The sequence below is a fragment of the Rhagoletis zephyria genome, unplaced genomic scaffold (assembly GCF_001687245.7).
Source record: "Rhagoletis zephyria isolate East Lansing unplaced genomic scaffold, Rhagoletis_zephyria_1.1 Rzeph_scaffold_00175, whole genome shotgun sequence".
Classification (NCBI taxonomy): Eukaryota; Metazoa; Arthropoda; class Insecta; order Diptera; family Tephritidae; genus Rhagoletis; species Rhagoletis zephyria.
In genome coordinates this window covers 279,834-306,957 of record NW_016157259.1, presented here as the reverse complement: position 1 = coordinate 306,957, position 27,124 = coordinate 279,834, and the positions used below count along the sequence as shown (strand labels likewise).

The 27,124-nt window shown below is 40.2% G+C and overlaps 1 protein-coding gene across 6 annotated transcripts in view; it reads left to right on the top strand.

Annotated features, from left to right (window-relative positions):
* Nucleotides 1-27,124, top strand: part of Zyx (lipoma-preferred partner zyxin) — a 305,332-nt gene that overhangs the window by 86,059 nt on the left and 192,149 nt on the right. For 5 of the 6 annotated variants that reach the window (XM_017608115.1, XM_017608135.1, XM_017608107.1 and 2 more), the window contains 3 exons: nucleotides 8,352-8,898; nucleotides 23,225-23,508; nucleotides 23,688-23,738. In XM_017608115.1, the coding sequence (XP_017463604.1) occupies nucleotides 8,352-8,898; nucleotides 23,225-23,508; nucleotides 23,688-23,738 (882 nt within the window). The remainder of the gene's footprint in view (nucleotides 1-8,351; nucleotides 8,899-23,224; nucleotides 23,509-23,687; nucleotides 23,739-27,124) is intronic. The other variant, XM_017608122.1, reaches the window with a different exon arrangement.

The window sequence follows — 27,124 nt, the reverse complement described above, 5'->3', positions numbered from 1 at the left end:
TTGGGTGGCCACTTCTGTGGCTCCCGATCAGGAACTGCTTGTAGAGAATTATATTGTGCTACTTTATGGGGAGCATTTGCGCCTCGCCATGAAGATGGTGTTCGGGCGACATCAGGAGGCATCCTGTCGCTGTCCTGAGTGCGGTGTTCTGTGCAGTCTGTAGCTTCGTCCACTGCGTCCTACTAGTCCCTGGCGACCACACTGGCGCTGCGTAGTTCAAAACCGGCCGGCCTATTGCCTTGTATGTTGCCAGCAACGTTTCTTTGTCTTTGCCCCAAGTACTGCCGGCTAGCGACTTGAGGACCTTGTTGCGGCTCTGTACTTTATTGACAATAGCGGTTGAGTGCGCAGAGAAGGAGAGCAGGCTGTCGAATGTTACTCCGAGTATTTTGGGGTTATTCACCGTCGGAATTGGTGTGTCATCGACGTGAATCCCCAGCGGTAGCCTGACCTCCTTCGTCCAGGTTGTGAACAGGGTCGCGGAGGATTTCGTAGGGGAGAGGGCTAGACACTTTGCAGTGAAGAAGCGAGAAAGTTCGGAGAGATAGCCGTTTACTTTCGAACACAGGTCATCAATTCCATTCCCAGTCGCCATGATCGAGCAATCGTCGGCATAGGAGACAATCGAGACTCCCTCTGGTGGTTGAGGGAGCTTTGAAATATAAAAGTTAAACAGTAGCGGGGAAAGGACACCACCCTGAGGAACCCCCTGTTTTATTTTTCGCTGCTTACTCGTTTTGTCTCTAAACATTACCGACGAATGTCGACCACTCAGATAATTTGCCGACCACCGTTTGAGCCTCTGTGGGAGAGAGGAGGCCTCTATATCTTCTAGCAGCGTGGAATGGCAGACGGTGTCAAACGCCTTTGACAAGTCCAACGCTACTAGAATCGTTCTCTCACAGGGACGGTTACGGTTAAGGCCACGAGTTATCTGAGTGTTTATGGCGTTAAGTGCTGTTGTTGTACTGTGCACTTTACGGAAACCATGCTGATGCTTCGCTGGGGTCAGGTGGTTTGTGAAGTACGGGAGTAGCAAGGCCTCAAGTGTCTTCGCTACCGGGGAAAGGAGTGTAATCGGACGATACGAATCTCCTTTGTTGGCGGGTTTCCCCGGTTTGAGCAGTGGGACCACTCTCCCCACCTTCCAGATGTCTGGGATGATGAGAGTGGCCATTGACAAGTTGAGGACCTCCGTTAGGTACGCTACCCCCGCAGGACCCAAATTTTTCAGCATCAGCATGCATATTCCGTCGGGACCCATGGCTTTGGAGGCTTTCGCCTTCCCGATGGCCACCTGAACTTCACCGCAAGTGAAAGCAAGGGGGGCACAAGTTGTTGGCAGTTTGTGCAGCCTTCTGGTCACTCGACGCTTGGCTTTGTCCACCGGAGGATGCAGTATGAACTGCCGGCTAAAATAGCTCGCGCATCGCTCCGGGTCCGACGAAGCATGGTCGCCGAAGGAAATTTCGACTCTGTCGTCGTGCTTCGTCGGATTAGACAATGACCTCACGGTTGACCAAAGCTTGCTCACACCAGAGGTGAAGTTACAAGTCTTCAGATGCTCCTCCCACTTCTTCCGCTTATGTACGTTTACAAGTTGCCGAATCTCCGCGTTGAGATCCCTGATACGGGGATCTCCGGGATCGGCCTGACGAAGGCTATCACGCTCATTGGCTAGAACAGCCGCTTCGGCAGGGAAGTTTGGACGTGGGTCCGATATACATCCTGCCGGTATGAAGCGAGCTGCAGCAGCAGTGATAGCCCTGCGGAACTTACGTTCACCGAGATGGACGTCGGTTGGTGTGGGGAGCGCTGCGAAGGTGTTTTCGGTAAACTCCGCGTAACCTTTCCAATCAGCTTTAGAAAAGTTGATATAGGTCCGGTGTTTGGCGGAGGCAAAGTCGGTTGGTTTATCAATCGAGATGACTATGGGTAGATGGTCTGATGCTAGAGTCAGCATAGGTCGCCACGTTATGCTGTTTATCAGACCAGCGCTGACTATTGTGATGTCTGGCGAGCTACTGCAGTTACCCATAATCCTGGTGGGTGCGTCGTCGTTCATTGTGCAGAATGTCGAATCGTCTATCTGCTCAGCCAAGTCTGTTCCCCTACGATCGTTTGACAGGCTTGAGTGCCAAAGATCGTGGTGCGCATTAAAGTCACCTACTACCATACGGTTTTCACCTCTGAGGAGCGCACCTATATTAGGGTGATATCCTGCCGGCAGCAGGTGACAGGGGGTATGTATATGTTAAATATTTCGAGCTCAACATCGCCTGACCGGATAGCGATGCCCTGACATTCTAGGTTAGTATCGCTGCGGTCGATGTCTGCTTCCATTAGACGATACTGCACGGTGTGGTGCGTGATGAACGCTAAGCCACCACCATTATCTCGCTCGCGATCTCGACGGTGCACGTTGTACCCGGCGCAATTCAACAAAGTTGAAGACGGTTATCTCCTCAATCTTGCTCTGTAGCCCGTTGCAATTAAATTCATGTGGTTCGGGAGACGTGTCGTGATGTGGGGTGTAAGTGATGTGTGTGTTCTTACCGCCGTTGGCTGTGTGCGCTGCTGTGATGGTTTCCACCCTGTGGTGGTGGCGGGAGGCGTCGCAATTGAGGTCTGCGACCGAGCAGCGCAACACGGGCCCTCGAAGTTCCCAGTCCAATCTCGCGTGATACGCAGACCTGAGCATGTCCTAAAGTGGCACCAGCCAAGGCAGGGGTTGCACTTGACTGATGTCACATTACGGAATATCCTGGTCTGACATACCGTGCAGATTGTAGGGGGAACCAGGAGTTGTTGGCGGCGGCGTGATGGTGGTGGTGCGGTTGTGTGTGTTATGTGGTCTGTCGTGGCTGTGGTATGGTCTGTGGTGTTATTATGTTGTTGTGTTGTGGTGACTGTGTGAGGCTGCTCGGGTGGACTGAGGTTAGCCGTGGAGGCTGCTCTGTTTGAGCAACAGGGGGCCACGTACGACGTGGTGTCCGGCGCCGCGAGACCAAATTTCGACTGCGGCTAATTTTGATCTCAGAGCTCAGTTCGAGCCGAAATGCTTCCATCTCAGCCTCGCGAAGGTTGGCCACTCTAAAAGAAAGTGTGGAGATTATTCCACCTTATTTTCCTCTTGACAGCTGATACAAAAGGGATGAGTTGAAATTCCTAGTCTTTCCGCGTGAATACCAACCCCACAATGGCTCATCAGAACCGCCATCATTAGGCCTTGGGAGGTAACGTGTTTTTTGGCTCCTTTAAAGTGTAGTGATGAGTCACTTGTGTCTTACGCTGCAAAAAGTATTTTGAAGTGCGCTATAAGAACATTTGTTACAGCTGCTTTTCCCTTTTATGTCATAAAAGGAGCACCGCTTTCCTTTGTCAATTTTATTAGGTATTTAGTAGAGTATGCAATTTCATTATCGTTGCTCCTTATGTTGTTTCAAGGATGCCTTTCCAACACTAATCTCCCACGATGTCACCGTGAGCCCGCACCTAAACTAGCCTTATTAAGAAGTACTCTGACTCGATTGATAGAGAAGTCAGACATTCCTTTACTTTCGAGCGCACCATCACTCCCTTTAGCAGGGAGTCTACCGCTTCCTTAATGACAGATATTTCCACCTGAAAGACACTGCAAAAGCCCGAAAGCCTGAACATTGTTTTGGTGGAGAGTCTCCGAAATATGACACTTCCACCAACCTTGTCTCACAAGTTTTGATTCGTCCGTGAAGAAGTTCATCGCTCACCTTCTTCGATTAACCCCGCCCTACCCAGTCCTCTTGAGGAAATATAGGTAGAGAAGAGCTTCTGGGAGCCATTTTGGCGCTATAATCTATGCATTCAGGGCGATTCCCCTGAGCCTAATAGCAGTTCGTGCTGCGAAAATTCTGTCTGCAATATCCGTAGCCGCCGTATTCAACATGGCGTTAAGCGCGAGTGTAGTAGAGGTGGCAGATATTTGCGTACCTGTGACTTTGTCACGGTTACTCAAAAGTCACGGGTAACTGATGTGACAACTTCCAAAAAGTCACCGTGACAAAGAAACAGTCGCAATGATGTTTTTGTAGTAGCAGTAAAGCTGATGCCAGATAAAACGCTTGCTTCGCTTTGCGTGACAGTTTCGCTTTGACAGATAAGATGAATTGTATGAAAATGCACAAAGCATGCCCCATAGATCGTTGCAGCTGCAGCGCCAAGCGAAAAGATGGCCAACTCCCATTTTGACAATCAGCCAGTTTGATACTATTTATTTTGTTTCGTTAAAATTCGAGTTTTCATGCAGAAACATAAAACTTAATTATATTGCTGATATTTTTAAAGCTAAATAAGTATATAAAATCCACAGCAATTTTGACGAGTAAAAAGGCGTTCATTGTGGCATACCTTTGGCGTCTGGTGCTTTGCTGGAAAACTTATAAATGTCATGCAAAGCCACAAAGTTTTATCTGGCATCAGCTTAACAGTCACAGTCACTACTACGAACTGTGACTGCGCTAAAGTAGCAGTAACAATTACATATCGAGAAACTGCGACTAGTTATTTAAGACTAAAATCTGATAAATGTTGTTTGATATTAGAATTTCACATCATTAAAAACGAGTATGAATGACCAAAAAACGAGGAAAGTAGTCAGTGATGCCAAATAAATAATGCCCTTAGTTCACTCGGTAAAAGATTCCTGTTTGCAATTTATTTGCCACTGTTTTTGTCAGTCACGGATGAAAATCACTGACTGCAAAGTCACTGTCACAAATAACGTTGTTCCTCAAAAGTCACGAGATTGCCCATCTCTAGAGTGTAGGTATAGTGCTCCACTAATTCCGAGATGGTTTTTACAGTGTAAGCTCCACCAGACAAGGGCTCCTTGAAAAAAGATAGGCTTAACCCTGGGATTCAGTCTCATCTCAAGTCACTAAATTTGAGATTAGCAATTAGTGACTATTTTTGTGACTTGAGACGATTTGGGTATTCAGAAGGAGAGAGTCACAAAAAGTTCACCAAAAATGTGTGGTGAAAGCAAAGACAGACAATCAACTGATAGGTTTATGTATGCTTTTTGCCCGCGCCGCTCAAAGAGTCGCAATGGCCGAGTGGCCAAAGCATTAGGCTGGCAGCCGAGAGGGTCCGGGTTCAAGTACTCCTCGGCCGTAGAGGATTTTTTATATTTTTTTTTGTATTTAGTATTTTTGTTATTTTTTTATTAGTTTTATTTTTTTTAACAATCTTTAGATTTTAATGTTTTAAAATCAAAAAAATTAAATTTTTTTCAATACATTTGTATGATATTAAAGCATTTTGGTTTATTTCCTAATGAAATTATTGTTGAACAAATTTCCTCGCTTCATTTTCCCGTTTTTTTTTAATAAAATGGAAAGAAATAAGCTTTTCCTCCATACTTCTATTTTTGTGACCGGTTCTTAGCCAGCTGACAAATTAGTGACTTATTTTTGAGACTAGAGACGTGCGACAGCGTACTGAATACCAAATAGTCTCAAAATCCAAGCTCACCACCAAAAGTCACTATTTTTGACTAGAGACCGCTTACTGAATGCCTGGGTAAATATGGTTTCATAGAGCTAAATAATTTCTTTAGGCGAGAGACCTCACCTGCTACCGATAGCTCCCCTATAGTGGTACAAGGCAACCGACGTCTTTCTTACATTTTCCTCAATGTTAGGCTTCCACTACAGCCTCCCTCCAGGAGCAAGCACTTGACCTTCTCTAAGAGCTGCAGACGACCGCCCCCACTCGAGGGAAGGGCCACAACGGGTATCGTGTACTTCCTGGTAAACAAGACCAGTTCCGTCATGCTGGAATTTACAGCGATTCCGCCGTTGATCGCCCACCTAATTACCTGGTTCAGGTAACAGTGAGTCAGGTAAAAAGGGGTGTCTAGAAATCGTCCCTTAACTAAAAGTTCCACATTATCTACATATGCGATCACCCGACAGCCCACTTTTTCCAGTTCCAGTTAGAAGGTCGTTTACAACCGCAATCCAGAGCAGGAGAGAGAGAACACCACCTTGCGGAACGCCCCTGTTGACTCCACAGTTCCGTCACGAAGCTGTACATAAGCCTTATTAGGTTTGTTTCAACCCCCAGATTATGAATAGATTTGACTATTTCCTCTGGAGTGACATTGTTGATATCGAGGAAAGTCCCTTCTGAATAACCTTTATGCGTGAAAGCTTCCCCTAATCACTTTACTAATGTGTGCAGGGCGGTATCAACCGACCTTTCCTTGCATTAAGCATGTTGAGCTCTTGAAAGACAGTCACGGAGCATCGCGTTTCTTATGTACAGGTCTATCAGTATCTCTATCGTTTTTAGCAAAAACGAAGACAGAATGATAGGCCTAAAATCCCTAGGGGAAACATGAGAGCCTTTTCCGGCCTTCGAGATGAACGCAACACTGACTACCTTCCAAGCCTAGGGGTTGTACCCGATCCTCACGCAGTTGACTTAAATAGGAGCCAACCAATTACACGACAGCTCCAGAGCCCTCTGCAGCTGTGCAGGTGAGACGCCACCCGTCCCCGACTTGAAGGGTATGAACGAATTTATCGCAAAGACCATGTGACGACCGTCCAGAAGATCGGAGAAGTACAGGGCCTAAAGTATAAAATATTGCAAAGAAGTACATTTGACTGAAGTACAAGAGCTAAAAAAGAAGTACTGTACTACCGAAAGAAATACGGTTGGTCACATTATTCATACTCCACCAAAAACATAAAAATCAAATCTCCAAACTTTCTGCAAAACTCAGGAAAATTCAATAAATTTGCATACTAATTTGCAACTTTTTATGCAGATTTTTCAGTATGATTCTAAGAATGCAGTTTTATAGCCCATTTGATTTTAGTATAAGAAAGTGAAAGTGTGAAGTTCCTAGAAAATCGCGTTGATTTTTGGCAATTTTTTTAGTGGAAGGTGTTGCTCATTTTATCCATACAAAAACTAAATGCCGAACATACTTTATATGGAAGAACCTGCGTGAAAAAACTGCCAAAAATCAAGGCGATTTTCTAGCAACTTCAAACTTGGACTTTCTTATACTAAAATGGGCTATAAAACTGCATTCTTAGAAATTTTCTATAAAATCTGAAAAAATAGTTGCAAGTTAGTATGCAAATTTATTGAATTTTCCTGAGTTTTGCACAAAGTTTGGAGATTTGATTTTTATGTTTTTTGGTGGAGTATAAACCATATTTTTATAAAAAATAATCGCAAGTAAATAAGAATAAAAAACTTTGGATATATTGTGAAAACTTCACTGTGTCAATACTTTTGTTCATCACTGTACATACATATGTCATCTTTGAATTTGTAATTAATTTTCGAATTTAGAAAGTGTGATCTTTCAAACCGAATTAGTTACCTACTTTTGTTGATTTTCTTTAGCTTGTAGTATTTTTTATGAACTTTGGCTATGTCGTGGAAATTTAACGAGAAACTTAAAGCTGAATTAGTGGTGCCATACTATAGCCATAACCATAACCATACCGATTATGTTCCGATAAAACGTACGCGGAGCTCTGTAAACGATTAATGGTGCCATACTATAACACCATAGCCATAACCATAACCGTAGCTCTGAAGTATTTTGCTACGTTATGGCTAAGGCGTTATGGTTATGGAACCTCTAATGTGGGCTTTACGCTGCACCTATCTTGGAGGATTTAGATATTGTGAAGTTGAAATGTAAAATGTTTGCAAAATATGACTGATGTATAACTAATACAAAAAAGAATACTAAAAATACTTTCTAGCCAAACGCATTACTTGCATTGATATAGTTACTCAACTTACTTTGCATTCAATAAATATAAAGTCGTAGTGGATATCTTTTAATAAATATATACTGCTGTAAAATGGGCCTAATTAATTACATGTCAGATTGTGAAAACATACAATAACTTATATAGATAATAATAAACACATTTTTTAAGTATTATGCTTCCTCTTTTTGGTTACCTCCACTTAAATACACATCGTCGATTGGAACTTAAAACTGCGTACACACCAAATGCAATACCACGTATAAGAAGGTATGAAATTTTCACAAAAGAGCAAAAAAAAAAAAACTTTCTTCAATCTCTTGAATCACGATCTAACTGAATTTACTACATATGAGCTTCTATTATTCTATTGTGTACTATTCAATTTATAGAGTAGACTGCTATATAGACAGGGTAATGAATTAAAATTTTTTTCTGTGCTGTATCATACGTGGAATTACATTTGGCGGATACGAGATATTAGTTGCCAAGCGATGATATATAATAAAAGTACCACAAAGTTATATCGTTATGCAAGTATGTGAACCGAGCTATTCTAAACGTTTGCAGAGCCTTACTGTGGAGAATTACACTAAACAGAATATGTCAAGCACGATACCGATATTACAGCGGAAGCATCCGGTTAGCACTCTACATAAAACTTCAACCAACAACGTGACATTGGATAACCCTGTTGTGCTCGAACAGCAGCTGGAAGCTTTGACCCATCACAAACGACAACTGGAGAAAAAAGGTCTATTTCTGCAACAACCAAGAAAAAATGAAATACCATCAACAGATGTAACAGGCTTTCCGAAACTATTGGCGAATTGTCAAGCAAATGATAACTACACATCAGGTGTTATTTATTCAAATGTGCGTTCAACACCGGACAAATTAGAATCATCGGTTTCTTCATTGACTCTCAATCCTATGAGCGATAATGCAAAATACTCTGATGAAGCTAATTCGGAAAGATATATTGCAAAACGTATAACGGATTCCAAAACTATGCGCTATAATGACGAAAATGCTGACAGAAATCAACTAGATAGTCCAATTTTTCGGAAGCAGAATGAATTTTACTCAAACATGGTGTTCGAGGAAAGTAAGCAAGGTAAGTTGGTCTTCTAACTGTTTATTTTTTAGCTTCGTTAAACTACAAGTTAATTAGTTAATGAGGGAGATTATATTTGCGTACAATGAAATTAGTGCACACATTTTTACTGGTTAAACTTTTCAAAACCAAATTATTTATTTTTTTTTTTAATAAGATACCTCTGGAAAATACTACTGGACTAAAGAAATAAAAATGAGTTCGATTTTTCAAGCTAAATCCAAATTAGACTTTCAAAACCTTCGCGTCAAGGAATTCGGTTTCGTGATTTTTTATAAAGTATGGCGAATATATAGGGAAGGAAAGTATCGAAAGAAGTACAATACTCTCAAGCTAGAAAAGTTAAAAAGTAGGGCTAAAGGCACACAAGGTCCAGGAAGTTGCAGATATAAAATCAATAAAGAACATCGAAGCAAAGGAGCGAGGCAAATGACTTCACCGTGATTTCATAAGGAATTTCGATTGCTGCGTTATCGATGATGTACCACGACATATGTACTTGACGACTTTTCGCAGCTTCCGGGCACCGATGTTTTTTGTCGCAAACCTTGGGGAAAATGTCCAAGAGAAGCATAAAATCCAAAAAAGACAAAGCTTCCAACGAAGTGTTTGGTATGGCAGGCAATATGCCATTTAAACCAAAAAGTATTTTAGCATTTGTACCCAGACATGGGAGTGCAGCGAACCTCCATGAGCTCAGACCCATTGAACGGTATTGGGCTCTGGTGAAAAGGGTTTTGACGGACACAAAGCAGGTTGCTAAAACAACTAAAAAATTCTCAAAAAAAAATAAATAGATTTTTTCCAAAAAAAAAACAATACTCCATAAAAAGCCTAATGTGTTGCATTTCGGAAAAAGTTAATTTGTTTATACAAAAACAATAATGAACATAGTATTTGTAATAAATGTCAATATGAATTGGATTTCTCCTGATAAAATTTGTTGTTCCTTTTAATTCATCAAGTACTTTAAAAGTAACTGGTATATCTTTGTGCACCAATTTCATGGTGATATGTATGTAGCAACTCTGACGAATTTCCATTGAATAGACAAGCATACCTAATTTTAAATATGTGGTAACCGCGATGCTCACAGCGAAACACTTTTTTTGTTATTCATATATTTTATATTATATATTTAAGCATATACATATAGCTGTCTCAAACGTCAAGCTGTGAAGTCGTATTTAACGTATGCGGAGTGAATTACGAATTGATGCAGTAAAAAGAAACAGCTGTACTTTAGGATGACACAAATATTAGGTCCATTCAATAACTTTTCCAGTAAGTACTTGCAGCGAGAGCGTAGAAGAAAAATTGAGAGCAAGAGAAAATTTTCAGAAAAAGTTATTGAACGCAAAACTAGTAAAAACTTGCAACTTAAGCCATTTTAACAATTTCTGACGGTTAAGTTTAGGCGCGCAATTTTCTTTTTAATTGGGAATAGTTCCCATCGTCATAAAAATAAAAAATATACAATAGATTTAAATTTTTCATCTATATTTTCATTTCACTAATTATGTTTTATCAAATCATCCTCTTAAACAGTTTGTTTACATTTGAATTCGAAACATAACCTTACTTTTTGACTCCTGCAAATTCCTGCTAGTAAAGTTTTTACGCTCTCGAATTCGCTCTCTCTTGCAAATATTTTGGGTTATTGAATGCATTTCCAGTACAAACTTGTAAGTACTAGTAACAATTCGTAACACTTTTTTGATATTGAATGGACCTATTGTTTTCCCACTCACATAGATATTGCCGAAATTTCCGAAAAGCACTTTTATAGAAAAGACTCATGTCCTTAACGATTGGCCTGTTTAAGTTTTCAGGCATAGTCCGGAGGGCTTTTTTTAAAATATTATTTTGGGACTTTATTCTCCCAATTTGAGTTTTTATTTTTTAAGTCATTTAGACGATAATTAGTTCATAGTTATATTTAGGTGGTCTCATTTCGCTGCTATGTGAAACATCTTTTTTCGCACTCGTGGGGTGTCCTTCTAGTAAATAAAGTTTCTTTGTAAATAAAGTTTTTTTTTTAAGTCTCATAGAGAAAAAATGGAAAAGCACGTTACTTTTCGTGATATTGAGTTTCGGTATACAAAATTTACAAGCAAATTTTCAGAGTTTGCTCGCTTTCAAGGAAATTATTTCAGCATTATAATATACAACGAGGTAATTTTAAGTGGAATGCTTGCTATGATTGCGCAGTAGATTTTGGTATACTTGGTTTGGCTCCTGTGTTTACCATGATTTTTTTAAATCTGCTTAGAAATTGTCCGTATTTCATTCCGTATACGTTATATTGTGCTCTAATTTACCTTTGTATTTTCCAAGGTTTTTGTGCTAAAGTTGATTTAAAGTACTGATAAAAAGTGCCAATGAGCATTTTGGTGTGCAAATAAAGCTAACCCAGTAAGAACCCTATCTGTTAACTAATGCGTTATATACGCCTAGTACTACAAAAAGTTTGTGTGAGAAATTCAAAAACTTTCCATCATTTTACATAGGGCTCCTGGAGAAATCTAACGCATAATCGTTTCACGTGCGAGCAGTTTTCTCTTTCTTTTATATGGATTTCGCTATTATATTATCCTATATATAGTGATCTCTTTTCAATCAAATATTATTATGCGATTAATAACGTGTTATATAACGCAAAGAATGGCATATGGATATCGGTAATATACAAATGTGTTGGTTTTTATTGACAATTTTGTAAGTGAGAATACGTTAGGTCGTTCTTGCTGGGAAGTTGAATGTTATTATTGTGATTTTTATTGTTATTTTGTGTTATTGATTGGAATCAATTTAATTAAATTTCATTTACTTGTAATCTTGCCAAGTCATCTGTGAATTGATAATTTCTTTGTAACTGCAATGGTTTTTATTCTCCCACACTTGTTTTGCTCTTTCTAACCGACTTCACAAAAGGGAGGAAGGTTATCAATTCGTCGGAATATTTTATTTTATTTTTTTTTTATGTATGTTACCGCATAACTTTAGACCACGTTAACCGATTTCTATAATTCTTTTTGCAAAGGAAAGGTGTTACCTCACAGGTGGTCCCATCCTCATGTGGTTTAAATCCGGCCATTGCATCATGAAGAGATTAACGACAATCTTAAATTTTTATATGAGAATTGAAGTCGGCTTATTTTTTGCTTAAAAATTTCTTGTTTTAGTAATACTTGTCTTAGTAGTGGTATTCATCTAAGCCGATAACGACTCTGTTACATGAACGCCCCATTCTCTCAGTATCAGTAATTTTATACTACTAGCACGGGCATTAAGAAATTTTAGAAATGACCTCACTAAATGGGAACAAATTATATTTAGACGAGATGATATTCATTTAAATAAATATTTAACATAAAGGCGATTTATTTGAAGCAAGTTAAAAAAAAAAAACAATGGCAGAATGTCTGTTTGAGTACGAATTAATTTGTCACTGCTACCAAACTGTGCGGGCAAATTATCAGTGAAACAAAACAAACAGAACGGATAATAAATTGAACCAGATCTCTATCAGGTTCATATCTTTGTTGTTGAATTTGCGTCGAAAATTTTTATGAGGATCCCGATTATTGCCCAAGAAAAGACAGCTAGAGTTGCAACAGAGTTGCATTGGCTTCAGAGTATCAAGTTTATTCAGTGAAATCGCTGGAGAAATGTGTAAACGAGTTTCCATCCAAATTTTGACAGTTAACATATAGTTATAAATTTATACGGTTTATAATGCATTTATACGGTTTGATCAATATCCTTAGTGATTCTGAAACTTTTCGCTATATATCTTTTAAAGCTTAATACATCAGCTCATTTTAATTAACCTTTTAACAGTTATTAAGAATATTGTTAGCCTTCTTTATAAAATGTTTCCTATGAAGTGTGATCTTGATAATTGTTAAGTTAAAAGCGATTCTGAACGCTACTTATCGTGCTGGCGTTGTGATGGTATTTGCCATCGGAAGTGTGCTAGTTTGACAGGAAGGATTCTGTACGCTATTAGTGATGGCAAGGGTCTTGTTGTCGTTGTTGTAGCGGCTACTAAACTCCGCTCGAGTCGGATCATCCGTCATCGTTGTCGTCTGGCTCAGCTAAGGGGAGGCTCGGGAAGTGCGCAACTTCCCCCGGGTTGTCCATAGGGACATGCGATGAGGTGCCGTGTGGCGGCGCTCCGCATGCCGGACACTCGTTGGGCACATCTTTCACTCTGCTCAGGTACAAGTATAACCTGCTGCAATATCCAGAGCGAAGTTGGGATATGGCAAGGGTCTTCGCTGGTCTTGCTTAAAGTGCAGGTCAACCGAAATTGATCTTTTTAAGTAGTTTAGGCAAACCAGAAATGGTTTTCCAAAAGTAGGAAAATCATCACACATTTCATATTACATACGCTATTAGTAAACGTGAAGATTGTAAGACAAATTATTACAATAAAGAACTTGTGAGGACCAAATATCCCTGAGGAATTTGGCCCACACAAAGACCCACCACCAGCAACAAAAGTCAAAGCAGCCAGTCACGCAATGAGCCACAGCAACACAATCAGATCAGCCAGCCACGCAACAAGCCACAGCAACACAAGTAATAGCAACACCCGACAACCTCTTCGTTGTGATGACAACGCAACATCACACAGCAAAATGTAGCTGCACGACCACGAAACATCAAGCGCACAGCCTATTAGAGGAGCAGCCCGACGGGAAAGCGGTCAGTCAGCACGGCGTTATGGTCGTGACGACAGCTACGACTGAACGGGATTGCTTGTGCATCGTTGATAACACAACAAGACATCATCGCTTCACAAGTAGAGAGTTGAGAGCGCACCGCAGCATATCGTGAAGCCGCATACGGGCGGCCAAGAGCGCCACTAACCGGCGCGACTAGAGCGCTGCTCTCCAACGTCACCAGAGCGCCACTTGCCGGCGCGACTAGAGCGCTGCTCTTCGACGTTAGCTGAGCGCGACCAGAGCGCCTTTCACCGCCGTTGCTATAGCGCCATTCACCGGCGCGAATAGAGCGCTACTCACCGACGTTGTTAGAGCTCCACTTGCCAACCACCTCAGAGCGCTACTCTCCGGCGTTACCAGAGCTCCGTTTACTGGCGTTAGCAGCGCGCCACTCATCGGCGTTAGCAGAGCGCTGCCCACCAGTACTAAAGCCATGAAACTACGGCCTAACGGGCCGGTAACGGAACCCGGAGCCGTTACCCAGCCACTGGACACGGCGAGTATACCCCAGCGTTGTAAAACAAGCGTCGGGGCAAAAAAAAAACGCTTCGTTACAGTTGGCGCCCGAGCAGGGACCTTTGGCTGATCGTACACGTGCAAAGGAACTTTTTTCACCAAAAAACAGCGAATAAAATGACTGAATCGGCCAACACGTCGTGGCTGGATAACACCTGCAAGGAGTATCTTGTGTCTAACGCGCTCATCATGGAGGATGTACGGAAGTGGTCAGTAAGCTACGACGGTGGACGAGACCCGCTAGACTTCATGGAAAGCTTAAGAGGAGATCTAGGCATATTCCCAAGAATCATGCTCGAGCTACTACGCGACAAGGCCATCCAATGGTACCGCAAGAACAACGAGCACTGGAAGAGCTGGGATTCTTTCAAGCAATATTTTCTAAGCTTCTTCCTGCCGTCCCGGTACTTTGAGCGTCTGACATACGGAAGCAAAGATAGCACGCACGGGAAAATTACAAGGAGTACGTGCTCGCGATATAGAGCTTGATGCGGCGCGCCAGATACAGCAGGGAATAGCAATTGGAAAGAATCTTTCGGAACAGCCACCCCGATTATTTATTATACATTCGACGACGAGATTTCAGTGTCCTGGTGGAACTCCTCGCACTCGCTGAAGAATACGAGGGCATCGCCGATCGTCGGAAATGCCCCGACGTGAAGTAGCAGGACACGTTGTAGGTGATAATCCAACAGCGCCGTCTACATGGTCGGACGGATCACCTCATCAACATCCATCGGAGCGTTCGGCCCAACATCGAGTTCCACCGCACAATTCAGTGATGATTCTACAGCGTAATCAACCATCCGCGACCCAGTTTTTAACCCAAGTAACGTTTGCAGAAGGGTGTGATCAAGAAGGGCATTACATTAGGAGATGCCGTAACGTTTGAAAGCTATTTTGCTGGGAGTGCGGCCGAGCCGATATGTGAACAGTAGAGTGCTGTCGCCAATGCCAAGAAAGCGACAGGGCAATTTCACCAAGCCCAAGTGCGGTGAATTCGAAAAATCCAGCGCCGAACCACCAGTAACCATGCGACAGGGCCCTACGCCCCTGTCCAGCTTGGCGGGGAATTGGCGGAGGCCGTCATCTACACAGGCGCCTCGAAAAGTTTCGTGTCAGCCATCTTAGCGGAACGCATGATAAGCTCTGGGAACGGGGAGAAGACAACCGTGGATATCGAGGTATTCATGGCCGATGGCACCATAAGCAGGATCTTCGACACCATGAGAGCTGAAATTCGGATTGGGAAGTCATACCACCACGCAGTGTTGAAAGTCATGCCCGGCGCAGTTGATGATGTCATACTAGGTCTGGACGCGCTAGGCAGCATTGGGACTACGGTTTCCTGCAGTGGCCATCATATGTTTTTTAACCAAGATACCTACACAGCATGCATTAGCGGCGCATACCGTAGCGCGCATCACAGAGGGTACCCGACCACTTTTAACACCCAGCAACAGTTCACGGTGCGAAGAGTAAAAGTCTTAGGAAAATCAAGCAAAAGCAGCCGCCAGATGCATATCCACCGCTTGTACGGCCTCCACGCGCGCAACTAACGCACACTGCCGTCGCGCGCCGCGCCGCAGCCATACGTGCGGTCAACGCACGCGCTTCAGTCGACGCGACACGCACTACGAGGCAACACGCATCCGTAGCCCATACGGAAGACACCGCACACGTCGTCGCCAACGGCGGCTACGCTACCACACTGGTAGTTGCCGCATGGACAGCCGTCGCAAACACAGCAGCCCGGCGGGTTATCAACCTGATCACCGGGCGCATCGACGCCTAGGCAGAGGAATCCCCAAGGGCCTCAAAGGCCTTGCCGCATGCTCATGCAAGCCCCGGTTGAGGTTCAGCTCCAAGGACTATCGGGTATCTATGCCTACGGTGACCATATTAACCAACGTAAAATAAAGGACATTTTTGTTTTCAAAATGATTTGGGAATACGTACATACAACTTGTATGATAAAAGTACCTTACCCATATCGTAATTTAAATCAAATGTTTACCAGTTAGTTATATTATTTAACCAGCACACAGTGGTTCAACAAATTTTTACCAAAAATCAAAAATATATATATTTTTGTGAACATTTTTTTATAACATTTTAAATTTTTTGTTTGTATTTTTTTTTTGTTTTGAGAGAACCATACAATTGTTTTCAACTATTTTTTTTTATGAAACATTTATTAACTGGAACAGGAGAATACATTTTCTTCAAAATTGCTACTTTATCTGCATTTTGCACTAAAAAATTTAATATTATCAAATAAAAGTTCAGAAATCGGGCTCAACTGGTGTCTTGCAAATATCGTAAGCTTTCATTAAAAAAAAAAATAAAAATTAATTGAGTAAATCAATTAAGTGAAAAATGAAGGCTCCTGTGAATTACGAACACTAAATGCCAGTTTTGAAGCACTGCGCAGCAGGGAGTTTATTGTTCTCTCTCAGTGGAACTGGAAAGTCAGCATGAAACACAAATCCTGGGCACAACTTTCCCTGTGCTTGATAGATTGTACAAAGATTACTGATTAAATAGAAACCCTTAAGTGGGGTGCGAAACAAACTGGCGAAGGTTTTCATTATATTTTATAAGAGACATTTTTATTTTTCATCTTCTGCGTTTAAAAATTTATCAACTCTGAAATTATTAACTCTGAAAAATGCAGAGCCGATTTAAAGGACAGTTTAAGAAATAACAAACAAAAGGCGTCCTTTATTTTGAAAAAAAAAAAATACAAACGACAGGGGGTTAAAATTAAGGACTTTAAAAAAGGACGGATGGTCACCGTAACTATACCCCACTGGGGCGCACACATCAGCAACACAAGTCAGATCAGCCAGCCACGCAACAAGGCACAGCAACACCCGCCAACTTCTTCGTTGCTATGAGAACGCAACATCACACAGAAACATGTAGCACGACCACGCAACATCAAGCGCACAGCCTATTAGATGAGCAGCCAGTCAGCACGGAGCTGTGGTCACGACGACATTGTTATAGCGCACCTATCCGCGCGGACAGAGTGCTACTCACCGATGTTGCTAGAGCGCCACCCATCGGCGTGAACAGAGCGCCACTTGCCAACGACCTCACCGATGAACCCAGAGCGCCACTCATCGGCGTTAGCAGAGCGCTGTCCACCAGTACTAGAGTCACGCCACTACGCCCTACGGGCCGGTAACGGGACACGCAGCCGTTACCCAACCACTGGGTTATATGTTCTTTGTGGAAAATAAGAGATTTAGTTAATAAAGTACGGTTTACCGGAACCACAAAACTAAAAAATTTTTGTTGTAACGAATCATGGATACTGCGAGTATACCCTACGTTGAAGAAGAAGCGTCGGGGCAACAGAAACGCTTCGTTACAAACTTGAACTTTAAATAACGAATTTGAAACAATTTCCATTTCTGATTTTATGTAAGCTTTTACAATTTTGTTGATTTTTGGGAAACAAAATGGAAAAGGGAAATGGATAAATTAAAATGTAATGAGTTGATTTTATTTTACTTAAGCCGCCGTTTTTAGCCATTTTCAAAAAAAAAACTTTTTTCTGGGCTATCATGCTATTACAAAAGGCGAGTTGTTTGAAGTTTGCTGATATTTACGAAAGTTCCATGAAACTGTTAGAAAAACCCGTCTTTTTTGCAATTATTCATCAAAGAAAGATGAAAATTATGGAAAACAATTTGGACAGTATGCTAAAATATTAAGATCTCAAAACATCGCGTTTCCTGCTGATGAAGTTCTTTCCTAAATCAAAAAGCCAGCTGTGTTGACCATTTGCAAACATTGCGGTTCTGTCCTTGCTTTGGCTAAAAATAGCTTAACATAAATTTTAGTATTTTATCCGGCCGGAAGTGGCGCTTTGCAACAACAGCAGCGGTCAAAATTTGCTTGCATTTTAATGGTGGTAAAACGTCCACTTTAATGGTCATAAATATTGAAAATGGATGTATGTGATAGCCGAAAAAATAGCAGCGTCAATTTGGATTACATTTCATCTCCTGTAGCGTAGCCATGGCTATGTTAAAAAGACACTCGCGCCGATTCGCAAAGGCCATTGAGGCAAATCCTTGAGAGAATGTACGGTTTGTAATTTCGAAACTTTTTGCTCAAGGCGAATAGAGCTTTAAACATTCTTCTCGCAAATTCCACCCTTATTCTAGAACCCGAATTTTCTATTGCATTTGCAATTATAGCAGCGGAGTAAGAGCGCGTTATGGAAATGAATTTACAAAGATATGCGGAGCTGTTTGGCATAGTAACCATGACCGCATCTACGTCAGCTTTTGGTTGAATTGTTGAACCACAAGCCACAACTCCTCCGATGCCTAAAGAACTGGTTCTCAATCCACTTAATGCAAACACAGCTTCTTCCAAGCCATTAAAAACACCACCTCTGCGCTTGCTTCTGCCTTCGGCCGCGCTTAGGGATTATTACCATTACTAAGTATAATACTCCTATCTATGTGTGTATACAACATTTCTTGTGCATATACATAACCCATATCGAAATTTTCAAAAAAAGTGGATAGTTCAAACCGAATTTATTAATAAAGTAGTGCTCGGAAATTTGAAACATTTGTTTTAAATTAAAGTTTAATCTAGTATTGGGTTATGCGTTTGGACACAACAACCGAAAATCATTGTACAAATAACTAAACCGGACCCAGGACCCAAGTTTCTTGATAAGGGGCAACAAACATTAATTATTGTTCGTTCATATGAAGCAGTGGATAAGAATTTATCTGTTTACCACCAATATTTCCTGCAAACACACATCGATTTACACCTTTTATCTCGCTTCCGAAACAATTGCTTTCGTACAAAATTTCGCAAAAAAGCTACCAATTTCTTACTCGTTCGTTTTTAGGCATGCCATTGTTACGATTCGTAGCGAAATCCGAATACGAAAGAGTTGCAGAATAGGGATGTTACTTTCAAAACGGAATCACGATACCGTTTTCGATGGATGAATGTGATACACTCGAAGTTGAAATGTCAATAAATATGTTAAAATCTTAAACAGGGAATGGGCCGGACCAAATATCTGGGCGTTTCGTTAAGAAATACAAGTTTTCCTAGCAGAACCTTTATAAAGCACATTTCATAAATATATATAAATATATATATATATAAATATTTAATAATTCATAAATATATATATATATATATATATATAGCACATTTCATAAATAAGTGTCTTAAAGACGGCCAGTATCCACAAGAATTGAAAATAGGTGATACCGAACCATAAAGAGGGAAGTAGTGAAATCTGCTCTATCTATCGCCCAATAACCAAACTGAGTACAATCGACAAAATTTTTGAAGCATCATTCTCAACCGCCTGAAAGTTTTTTAAAAGATAATCAAATAATACATAAAAATCAATTTGGCTTTATCGATAATTTTAATACTCTGGCAGCGTGTCTGTCCTGTACTGAATTTGTCTATGAAAATTTAGATAAAAAGAAAGATGTGGTGATACTGGCGATAGATTTGTCAAAGGCATTCGATTCAGTGAACTTAGAAATAATGATTAGAACACTGGCTGAACTAGGAATACGCGGTAATAATTTAAAACTATTTCAAAGCTTCTTATTAAATAGGGTGCAATATGTTCAAGTAAATGGGACAAAAAGCTCCACGCAGAAAATTAAAATTGGAGTCCCACAGGGCTCAAAGCTAGCAGCAACCCTTTTTTAAATTACATAAATAATTTATTAAAGCTAGACCTAAAAGGAGTTCCACAATTCTATGCCGATGATGGACTTATTATGTATGCAACTGATACAATAGAAGAGCTTACATAAAACATAAGGTCCGACTTGTGTAAAATCTACGACTGGCTTGACAAGAATTGCTTAAAAATCAACCTGACTAAAACAAATTTCCTGATATTTAATAACAACAAGCCAATACCAGACATGGATGACTTCCCAGGGATTGTTCTTAATAATGTTTAAATAAAAAAAGTTGATACTTCAAAATATCTACGAGTTTGGATAGATTCCAACATAAGCTGGAATGAGCATCTCAAAAATTTAAAACTAAAGCTAATTCCGCTCAGTTTTGCTATTCACAGAAATAAAAACAGTATTCCCAGAAAGCATCTGTGGCTACTGTACGAGGCTTTGTTTATGTCGCAAATAAATTATGTAAACCCAATTTGGAATCGATGTTCCGCACAAAGAATGAACGAATTACAGAGGCTTCAGAATAAAATGATTAAAAACATTCTACTTCTTCCCAAGCACACCCCGTCCAGAAGCCTATATACTTGCAGACTGGATGTTAATCGTTTTTGTATTTTGCAAACACTTATCACTGTTTATAAAATTAAAAATAACCTAATCAAACACAATATTGATATTGATTACACAGAAATTCCCGTATATAATTTTCGGAACCAACGTGACATGAGGACCAAGTTTTTTAGAACTGAAAGAAGTACTAAATCAATTAGGAACTACTGCGTTAAAACTTCTAACAAGCTGCCAGAACAAATATGAGGCGCTAGCAATTTACTTCAATTTAAAAGACTAATTAAAGAGTTCCTGTTACAAAACCCTGTTTTCGACTGGCAATAAAGTAGAATTTTCGTAGAGTAGAATCTTTTAGTAGAATTTTCGTCAAATAGATTTATCTCCTACACTATTGTATGTTATCAGTTTTCGCATTTTATTGAGTATTTTTTTTTTCTTTTCCCCACTGCTACGCGCACGTTAGCAGTAAGCAAAATTAGAAGTAAATTATGCCATTTTCTCGCACAAAATGTATTATTTTTTAGGAAATGGCTTTATTGAAAGCATAAATAAAGGAAAAAAAAACATTCGTATTCTTTTCAGGAAGTTACTAGCGGTTTTTGGTATGTGTGTCGCAAAGCAGCATTAGCATTCTCAATATATATAATATCGGTGGAGAATTTGGGAATACTGAAACCTTAAGTGAAAAAGAAGTGTTTTATGAAGACTAACTGCTTTAGGAATCGCTTCTCAAGGCATATCTGCGAGACATGTAGTAAATAACTTCTTTTTTTTTTAGGAATTTCGATAATGGCATAATTAATCGCTAGAAGAAACCATTTATGTACATATGATATATTTATTTTATTATGTATCTCATTTTAAGGGGGAGGGGGTTGAGTATGGTAAAAAATAACTTGTTTCTAAACCAAGCTAATTGGACAATGTTTTTCGAGTACTACTTAAACACATATACTCATCATTGAACATACAAAAAGTTAGGCGGAATATTTTACGAAAGCCAAGTCATGTTTTCACATTTTAATTACTGACTACACTTTTTTAAAATGAAAATATTGCAATATTTTAGCTGCTATTAATTTCGCACAGAAAAAGTAATCACTAGACCTAATGTGCATAGCTACGAATTACGAATTACGAAAATTCGGGTTCTAGCATAAGGGTGATAAAAGTTAAACGTAATTATAAAAAAATATTTTTCCTTTTAAAAAAATAAAATGTAGAGTGAAAAAATTCTACTAAAGAACAAAAAAAAAAACAAAAAAGGAAAAAATTTCCGCTGCCTGAAAACTCAGATCTCTCAAATGGTACTCTATGCTTAGCTCACTCGTCCATTGCGACTTTTGGGGCAGCGCGAACAAAATGACATACATATGTGTCTCTATTGTTTCCTTTGTGGTAGGTGATTTCGAATCATCAAAGTGCAGCATTCGAAGCTGGCAACGATATTTTCAACGACGGATTCAGTGATACTCCTGATTGGCTTATGAAACTGCCCTTGCGTGTGTAATTTTCAAACAGTGTCATGTATTCGGACACTAAATCTACTAAGCTGTCAAAAAATAAAAATTCAGTCAGAACAAGAGAGTAATACTGAAAAGTACCGGATCGCTTTCTGGTAAAAAATGGTAACTTCTGACAACTTCAACATAACCTCAGAATTATGCTTATTTTGTAAGCAGAGACCCAAAATAATTATTATCCTAATATTTGAGATGGAAAAGTCGCCTTGTTCTGTTTCGTCTTTTTATAATAATTATTTACGAGAAATATGTTTTTTTTCGTCTAGTGGGTACGGTATACGTACTGCCGATTTCACGGAATTAAACGCAAACATCTCCGAGCTTGATTATTAGAATTTCGTGGCGTTAAATATTTAACGCGTCAAATCTTCGAGCTCAATTAAGAAGTTTCATTTCAATAAAAGTCCCATATAATTATTAAGAGAAGACGTAAATCATTTCCGTCTTGAAATAAACGTCCCGGGAGACGAAAAAAATAAAAATCCTATATAATTATTATGAGACGAAAACAACTTTTCCATTGTTCAGTAATAATTATAGAGCAATATTTAATTTTATTTCTTATAATCATTATGGTCTCTGTTTGTATGTAAATAACCAACAAGTAATTGAATATTTTATAACATGCCTTAGCAAAGAACACTTTTAATTTGTTTACAATTTGGTTGTCAAACATACTTTAGCTGATCGTTTGACACATTTACCAGTAAAAAATCTGCGGTCCAAAACTGGCAAGTTCTGACAAAGAGAGGGCCTTATTTGCTATCTTATTTGTCCTCTCAGTTGCCAGAGAACCGAGTATGAGATCGATGTCCAGTCACATCTGGTTAATTCTGGTAAAAATTGTCAGCTTGGACTCATGCAGGATCACAACTAATATTTAATACTTCCATCACTAAATATGCTACTCCATAACTTAAATATAGTGTTTTTAACTTCATTTTTCACAATTATTTTGTTTCGATCTTCATAGTATTTATTTGTAATTTATAATCAGCTGTTGGAAAAGATAAGTAGAACTTAAGTCGCCAATATTCGCGACTTAAGCTGCACTTAAGTTTTGGTGAAAAAGTGGTTGGCGAAAGGCAAAATCGTAGCCTAGACTTAAGTTCAACTTAGAAATGCATTGTAATACCGGTCCTAAATGAAGTTTATATTAATTTAGTTACTTATGAAATAATTCTGCATATAACACCCTTTAAATGTATAAGTTGCTAGTGCGAATATGTGAATTTTACAATAAAGGCGCTTTTCACATTTCGTTTTTGAATAGATTATATACCACCACTCTCAACGGAATTGTCTATTGACGCTAATGAGGCTACTGATGAGGAAACGCCACCACCTCCTAGTCCAGTCAGCTCATCATATAGCGAACTACGAAGAGCGACGGATGCATTTAAAAAGCCATACCACAACTGTTATATAAAATCTCATGAAACCAATATTAGGTCTAAAGATATTGGAGAAAACAAAGATTTAAATGGATCTCAACCTCAAACGTATATAAATATGAGCTGCAGCAATGATTTCAACAGTTATTGTTCAACATTGCAGGTATGTTATTTGAGGAAAAATGTAGCGTATATGTGAATAATTAGTTCAACATTTTTTTGATTTCACATTATTTGGACGATATATGAAAATAATGATACTTAATCGGCCTTTGAATTAAACCAAAACTTCCGGGTTTTTGTATATTTTGAATTCTAAAATTTAATTCTTACAACTCACAGACCGCTAATCCAGACAACATAGACTTTTACAGCAATGGAAATTCCTCACAGGTAAATAAAATTTCATTATTATTCTTCTAATACTTTAAGACGATATTTTTTTTTACATGTTTATCTATCTTCGCCTAAAATGTGTATGTGTATTTGTTTGCGTTACTGTCAGTTTGGACACTGAGCTCCCATAAATTCATAAGCGTACAAAATGCCCGACAATATCAACAAATTTTTCATCCCTTTTGGCTGAAGTTTGGAAATGCGGTTTCTTAATTAGTTTTTGTCCTCTTTTTCGTAAGAGCTAGAAACTTAAGTATGGACTTAAAATATTCCCTTTTAATGTAAGGCCAAGTTTCGAGCTTATACCCTCAACTGCTTTATAAGTGTTGTAATGTCGTGGTGCCATAATTTTTATAACGGTTAAATAATTTTAAAGGGGCTCGCAGCAACAAACAAAAAGTTTTTAACCCTCAGGATATTTTTAATCATTACAAAACTGATGGCACTACGCCAATACAACATTCAATTCTCATATAAAAATTTAAGAATACCGTTAATTTTTTCATGATCCAATCATCGGACCTAAGCCAAATTAGTAAGTGACTACTTCCTTTAAAAAAAGAATTATAGAAATTGGTTAAAATGGTCCAAAGTTATGCGGAAACATACATAAAAAAATTATCTGGCGAACTGATAACTTCCTCTTTTTTTGAAGTCGGTTCAAAATTTAAAAAAAGGTGGCGCACAATCGATCTTATGGTCCCAGTGCTTTATCCCGTACAAAAATAATTATAACGCGCTTTAACTCTCAACTACCCCTTTGCTGTTTTGGGCCAAATTGCCTATATGAAAAATGGGGATTTTATGCTGGTATTCAGTAAGTCAGTCTCATCTCAAGTCACTGACTTTAATACTATAAATTAGTGACTGTTGTTGTGACTTGAGGAGACATTTTGGGTATTAAGTAAGAGAAAGTCAAAAAACGTATATCATTTTGCTCGCGGTGCTCTAACAGTCGCAATGGCCGACTGAGCAAAGCACTAGTGCGGCATTCGAGAGATCAAAAGCTCGAAACCTCGGACGTGGATCTTTTTGCTTTTTTGTAATTTTCCTTTAATTTTATTGTTTAAAAAATAATTTTTTTTTTGCATTTAATTTTTAATTTATTAAAGGATCTAGGTTTATTTCTTGATGCAGTTTTTGTTAAACAAATATTGCTTTATTGGCGCGTTTTCTAGAGTAAAAGAGAAAGCCATAGGAAGCCGTCATATATTCCTCCATATGTTTCTTTTTGGAACCTGCTCAGAACCAGCTTGTAAATTACTGAAATTTTTTTTGAACTAAATACCAAATACATTGTCTCAAAATCGATATTCACCACGAAAGTTCTATATTAGTGACTAGAGACTATTACTGCAACCAAGCCTTTTAAAATACCTTTCGCTTGATACCTGAATATGTATATTATCAATTCGCGATTCCATTCAGTTGAAAAGCACTGATTTTAGGATTCTTAGAACCTCTTTTTCACGTATATAAAACGTTGCCTATTGCACCACGATTACCGTAGATTTTGTACAAGAATCGGCTCAGTAGTTTATATAACAGACCTTGCCCGCGGCTTTGCGCACAGAAACGGAGCACTAACTCCGAACAAGGACCATCACTACCGGAGAAACCCCCTCATTTTCTTGCCTCTTGCCACTTGTCTGCTCCGCACATTACTGGTCCGTGTCGGCATAGAGCAAAAAAAATATATATATATCATCGTACTGCAATATCCCACAACAGATCGGCAGTACGCAACAAAGAACATCCACTGAGAACAGTTTTGCAGCGTTTGCGCCAATCTGGTAAAACAAAACACGACATCGGTACAGTGCAACGGATGTAAAAATTGGTCCCACCTGCAACACTTCTCAAGCCTTACGCATCGTGGTGAGTGGAGTGCTGCCTTCACTACAGCCTGCCGCCTCACAACGCCCAGCGCCAATGCTTGCGGTAGCCCAGTAGATACACATACACGACGACACTAGTGGAAAGGGCGCTGAAAACACCAGCGGCAGACCACTTCGTACACAATCAGGCCGCAGGGGCAGCAGGCAACAAAAGATGCGCTCCAGTACTTTCTCGCTCCACTCGCAACAATTGCAATGGGCTACAAGGTAAGATCGCAGAGACAGTCAATTTTTTGAGGCGTAATATCTCAGTCACGGCGATCCCGGGGACCAATTATAACTCAGGATCGAGCCTTCCGAGCTGACGAGTTCAACGTTCACCGAAAAGATGTCCTCTGAGCCACGAAGGCGGCATCGCCTTTATATTGAATAACGCGGTTTGATACCGACTCATTACCCCTCAAATTTATACAAATTACGCATTCATTGAATACCAAGGTTTGCTATCAATTCGAGTGAACAAAGCTGGAAGACGTCAACGTGTACATTCCCACGACAGCCGGTTCTACGTACCGGAATTACACGGGTTTTACCCGACCAAGGGCTGTTGTTTCGGCGATCTAACCCCGTTTAGGTCGGCGAAGTATCTCAGAAGTAGTTTGTCCATAGGGCTACATTTTCTACTTATTCTTCTGCTCAGGGCTGGCATTGAGTCAAACCCAGGGCCAGAAACTTACACCTGCTGTGTATGCCAGAGACGAATGCACCACAACTCCACCTCAGTCAAGTGCAATGCTTGCGACGGGTGGAGTCACCTCAGAGTCTACTCAGGCCTACGGACTTATCGGTAGTGGACCACATCATTTGTGGCCCCCTGCTGCTCAAACAGAGCAGCCTTCATGGCTAACCCTAGTCCACCTGAACAGCTCAACACAAACACCACAACACAAAAACATATTAGACCACACCACAACCACGACAGACCACACAACCGCACCACCACCCACACGCCGCCCCCAGCAACTCCTGTCTCCTACAATCTGCACGGTGTGTCAGTCCAGGATATTCCGTCAGTCAAGTGCAACACCTGCCTTGGCTGGTGCCACTTAAAGGCATTTTCAAGTCTGCGCACCACGCGATATTGGACGAGGAACTTCGCGGGCCCGTGTTGCGCTGCATGGTTGCATACCCCAATTGCGACGCCACCCACTACCACCACAGGGCGGCACCCTCCACAGCACCGCACACAACCAACGGCGGCACGGCAACACACATCCCTCACACCCCACATAACAACACGTCCCCCGAACCACATGAAGCTCCTTTAATTCAACTGTAACGGACTTCAGAGCAAGATCAAGGAGATAACCGTCTTTATGGGAAGGCATGGTATATTGATAGCTGCGGTCCAAAAGACGAAGTTGCACAGCATTTCAACATTGTTGAATTGCGCCGGATACAACGTGCACCGTCAAGATCGCGAGCGAGATAATGGTGGTGGCTTAGCCTTCATCACGCACCACACCGTGCAGTATCGTCTTATCG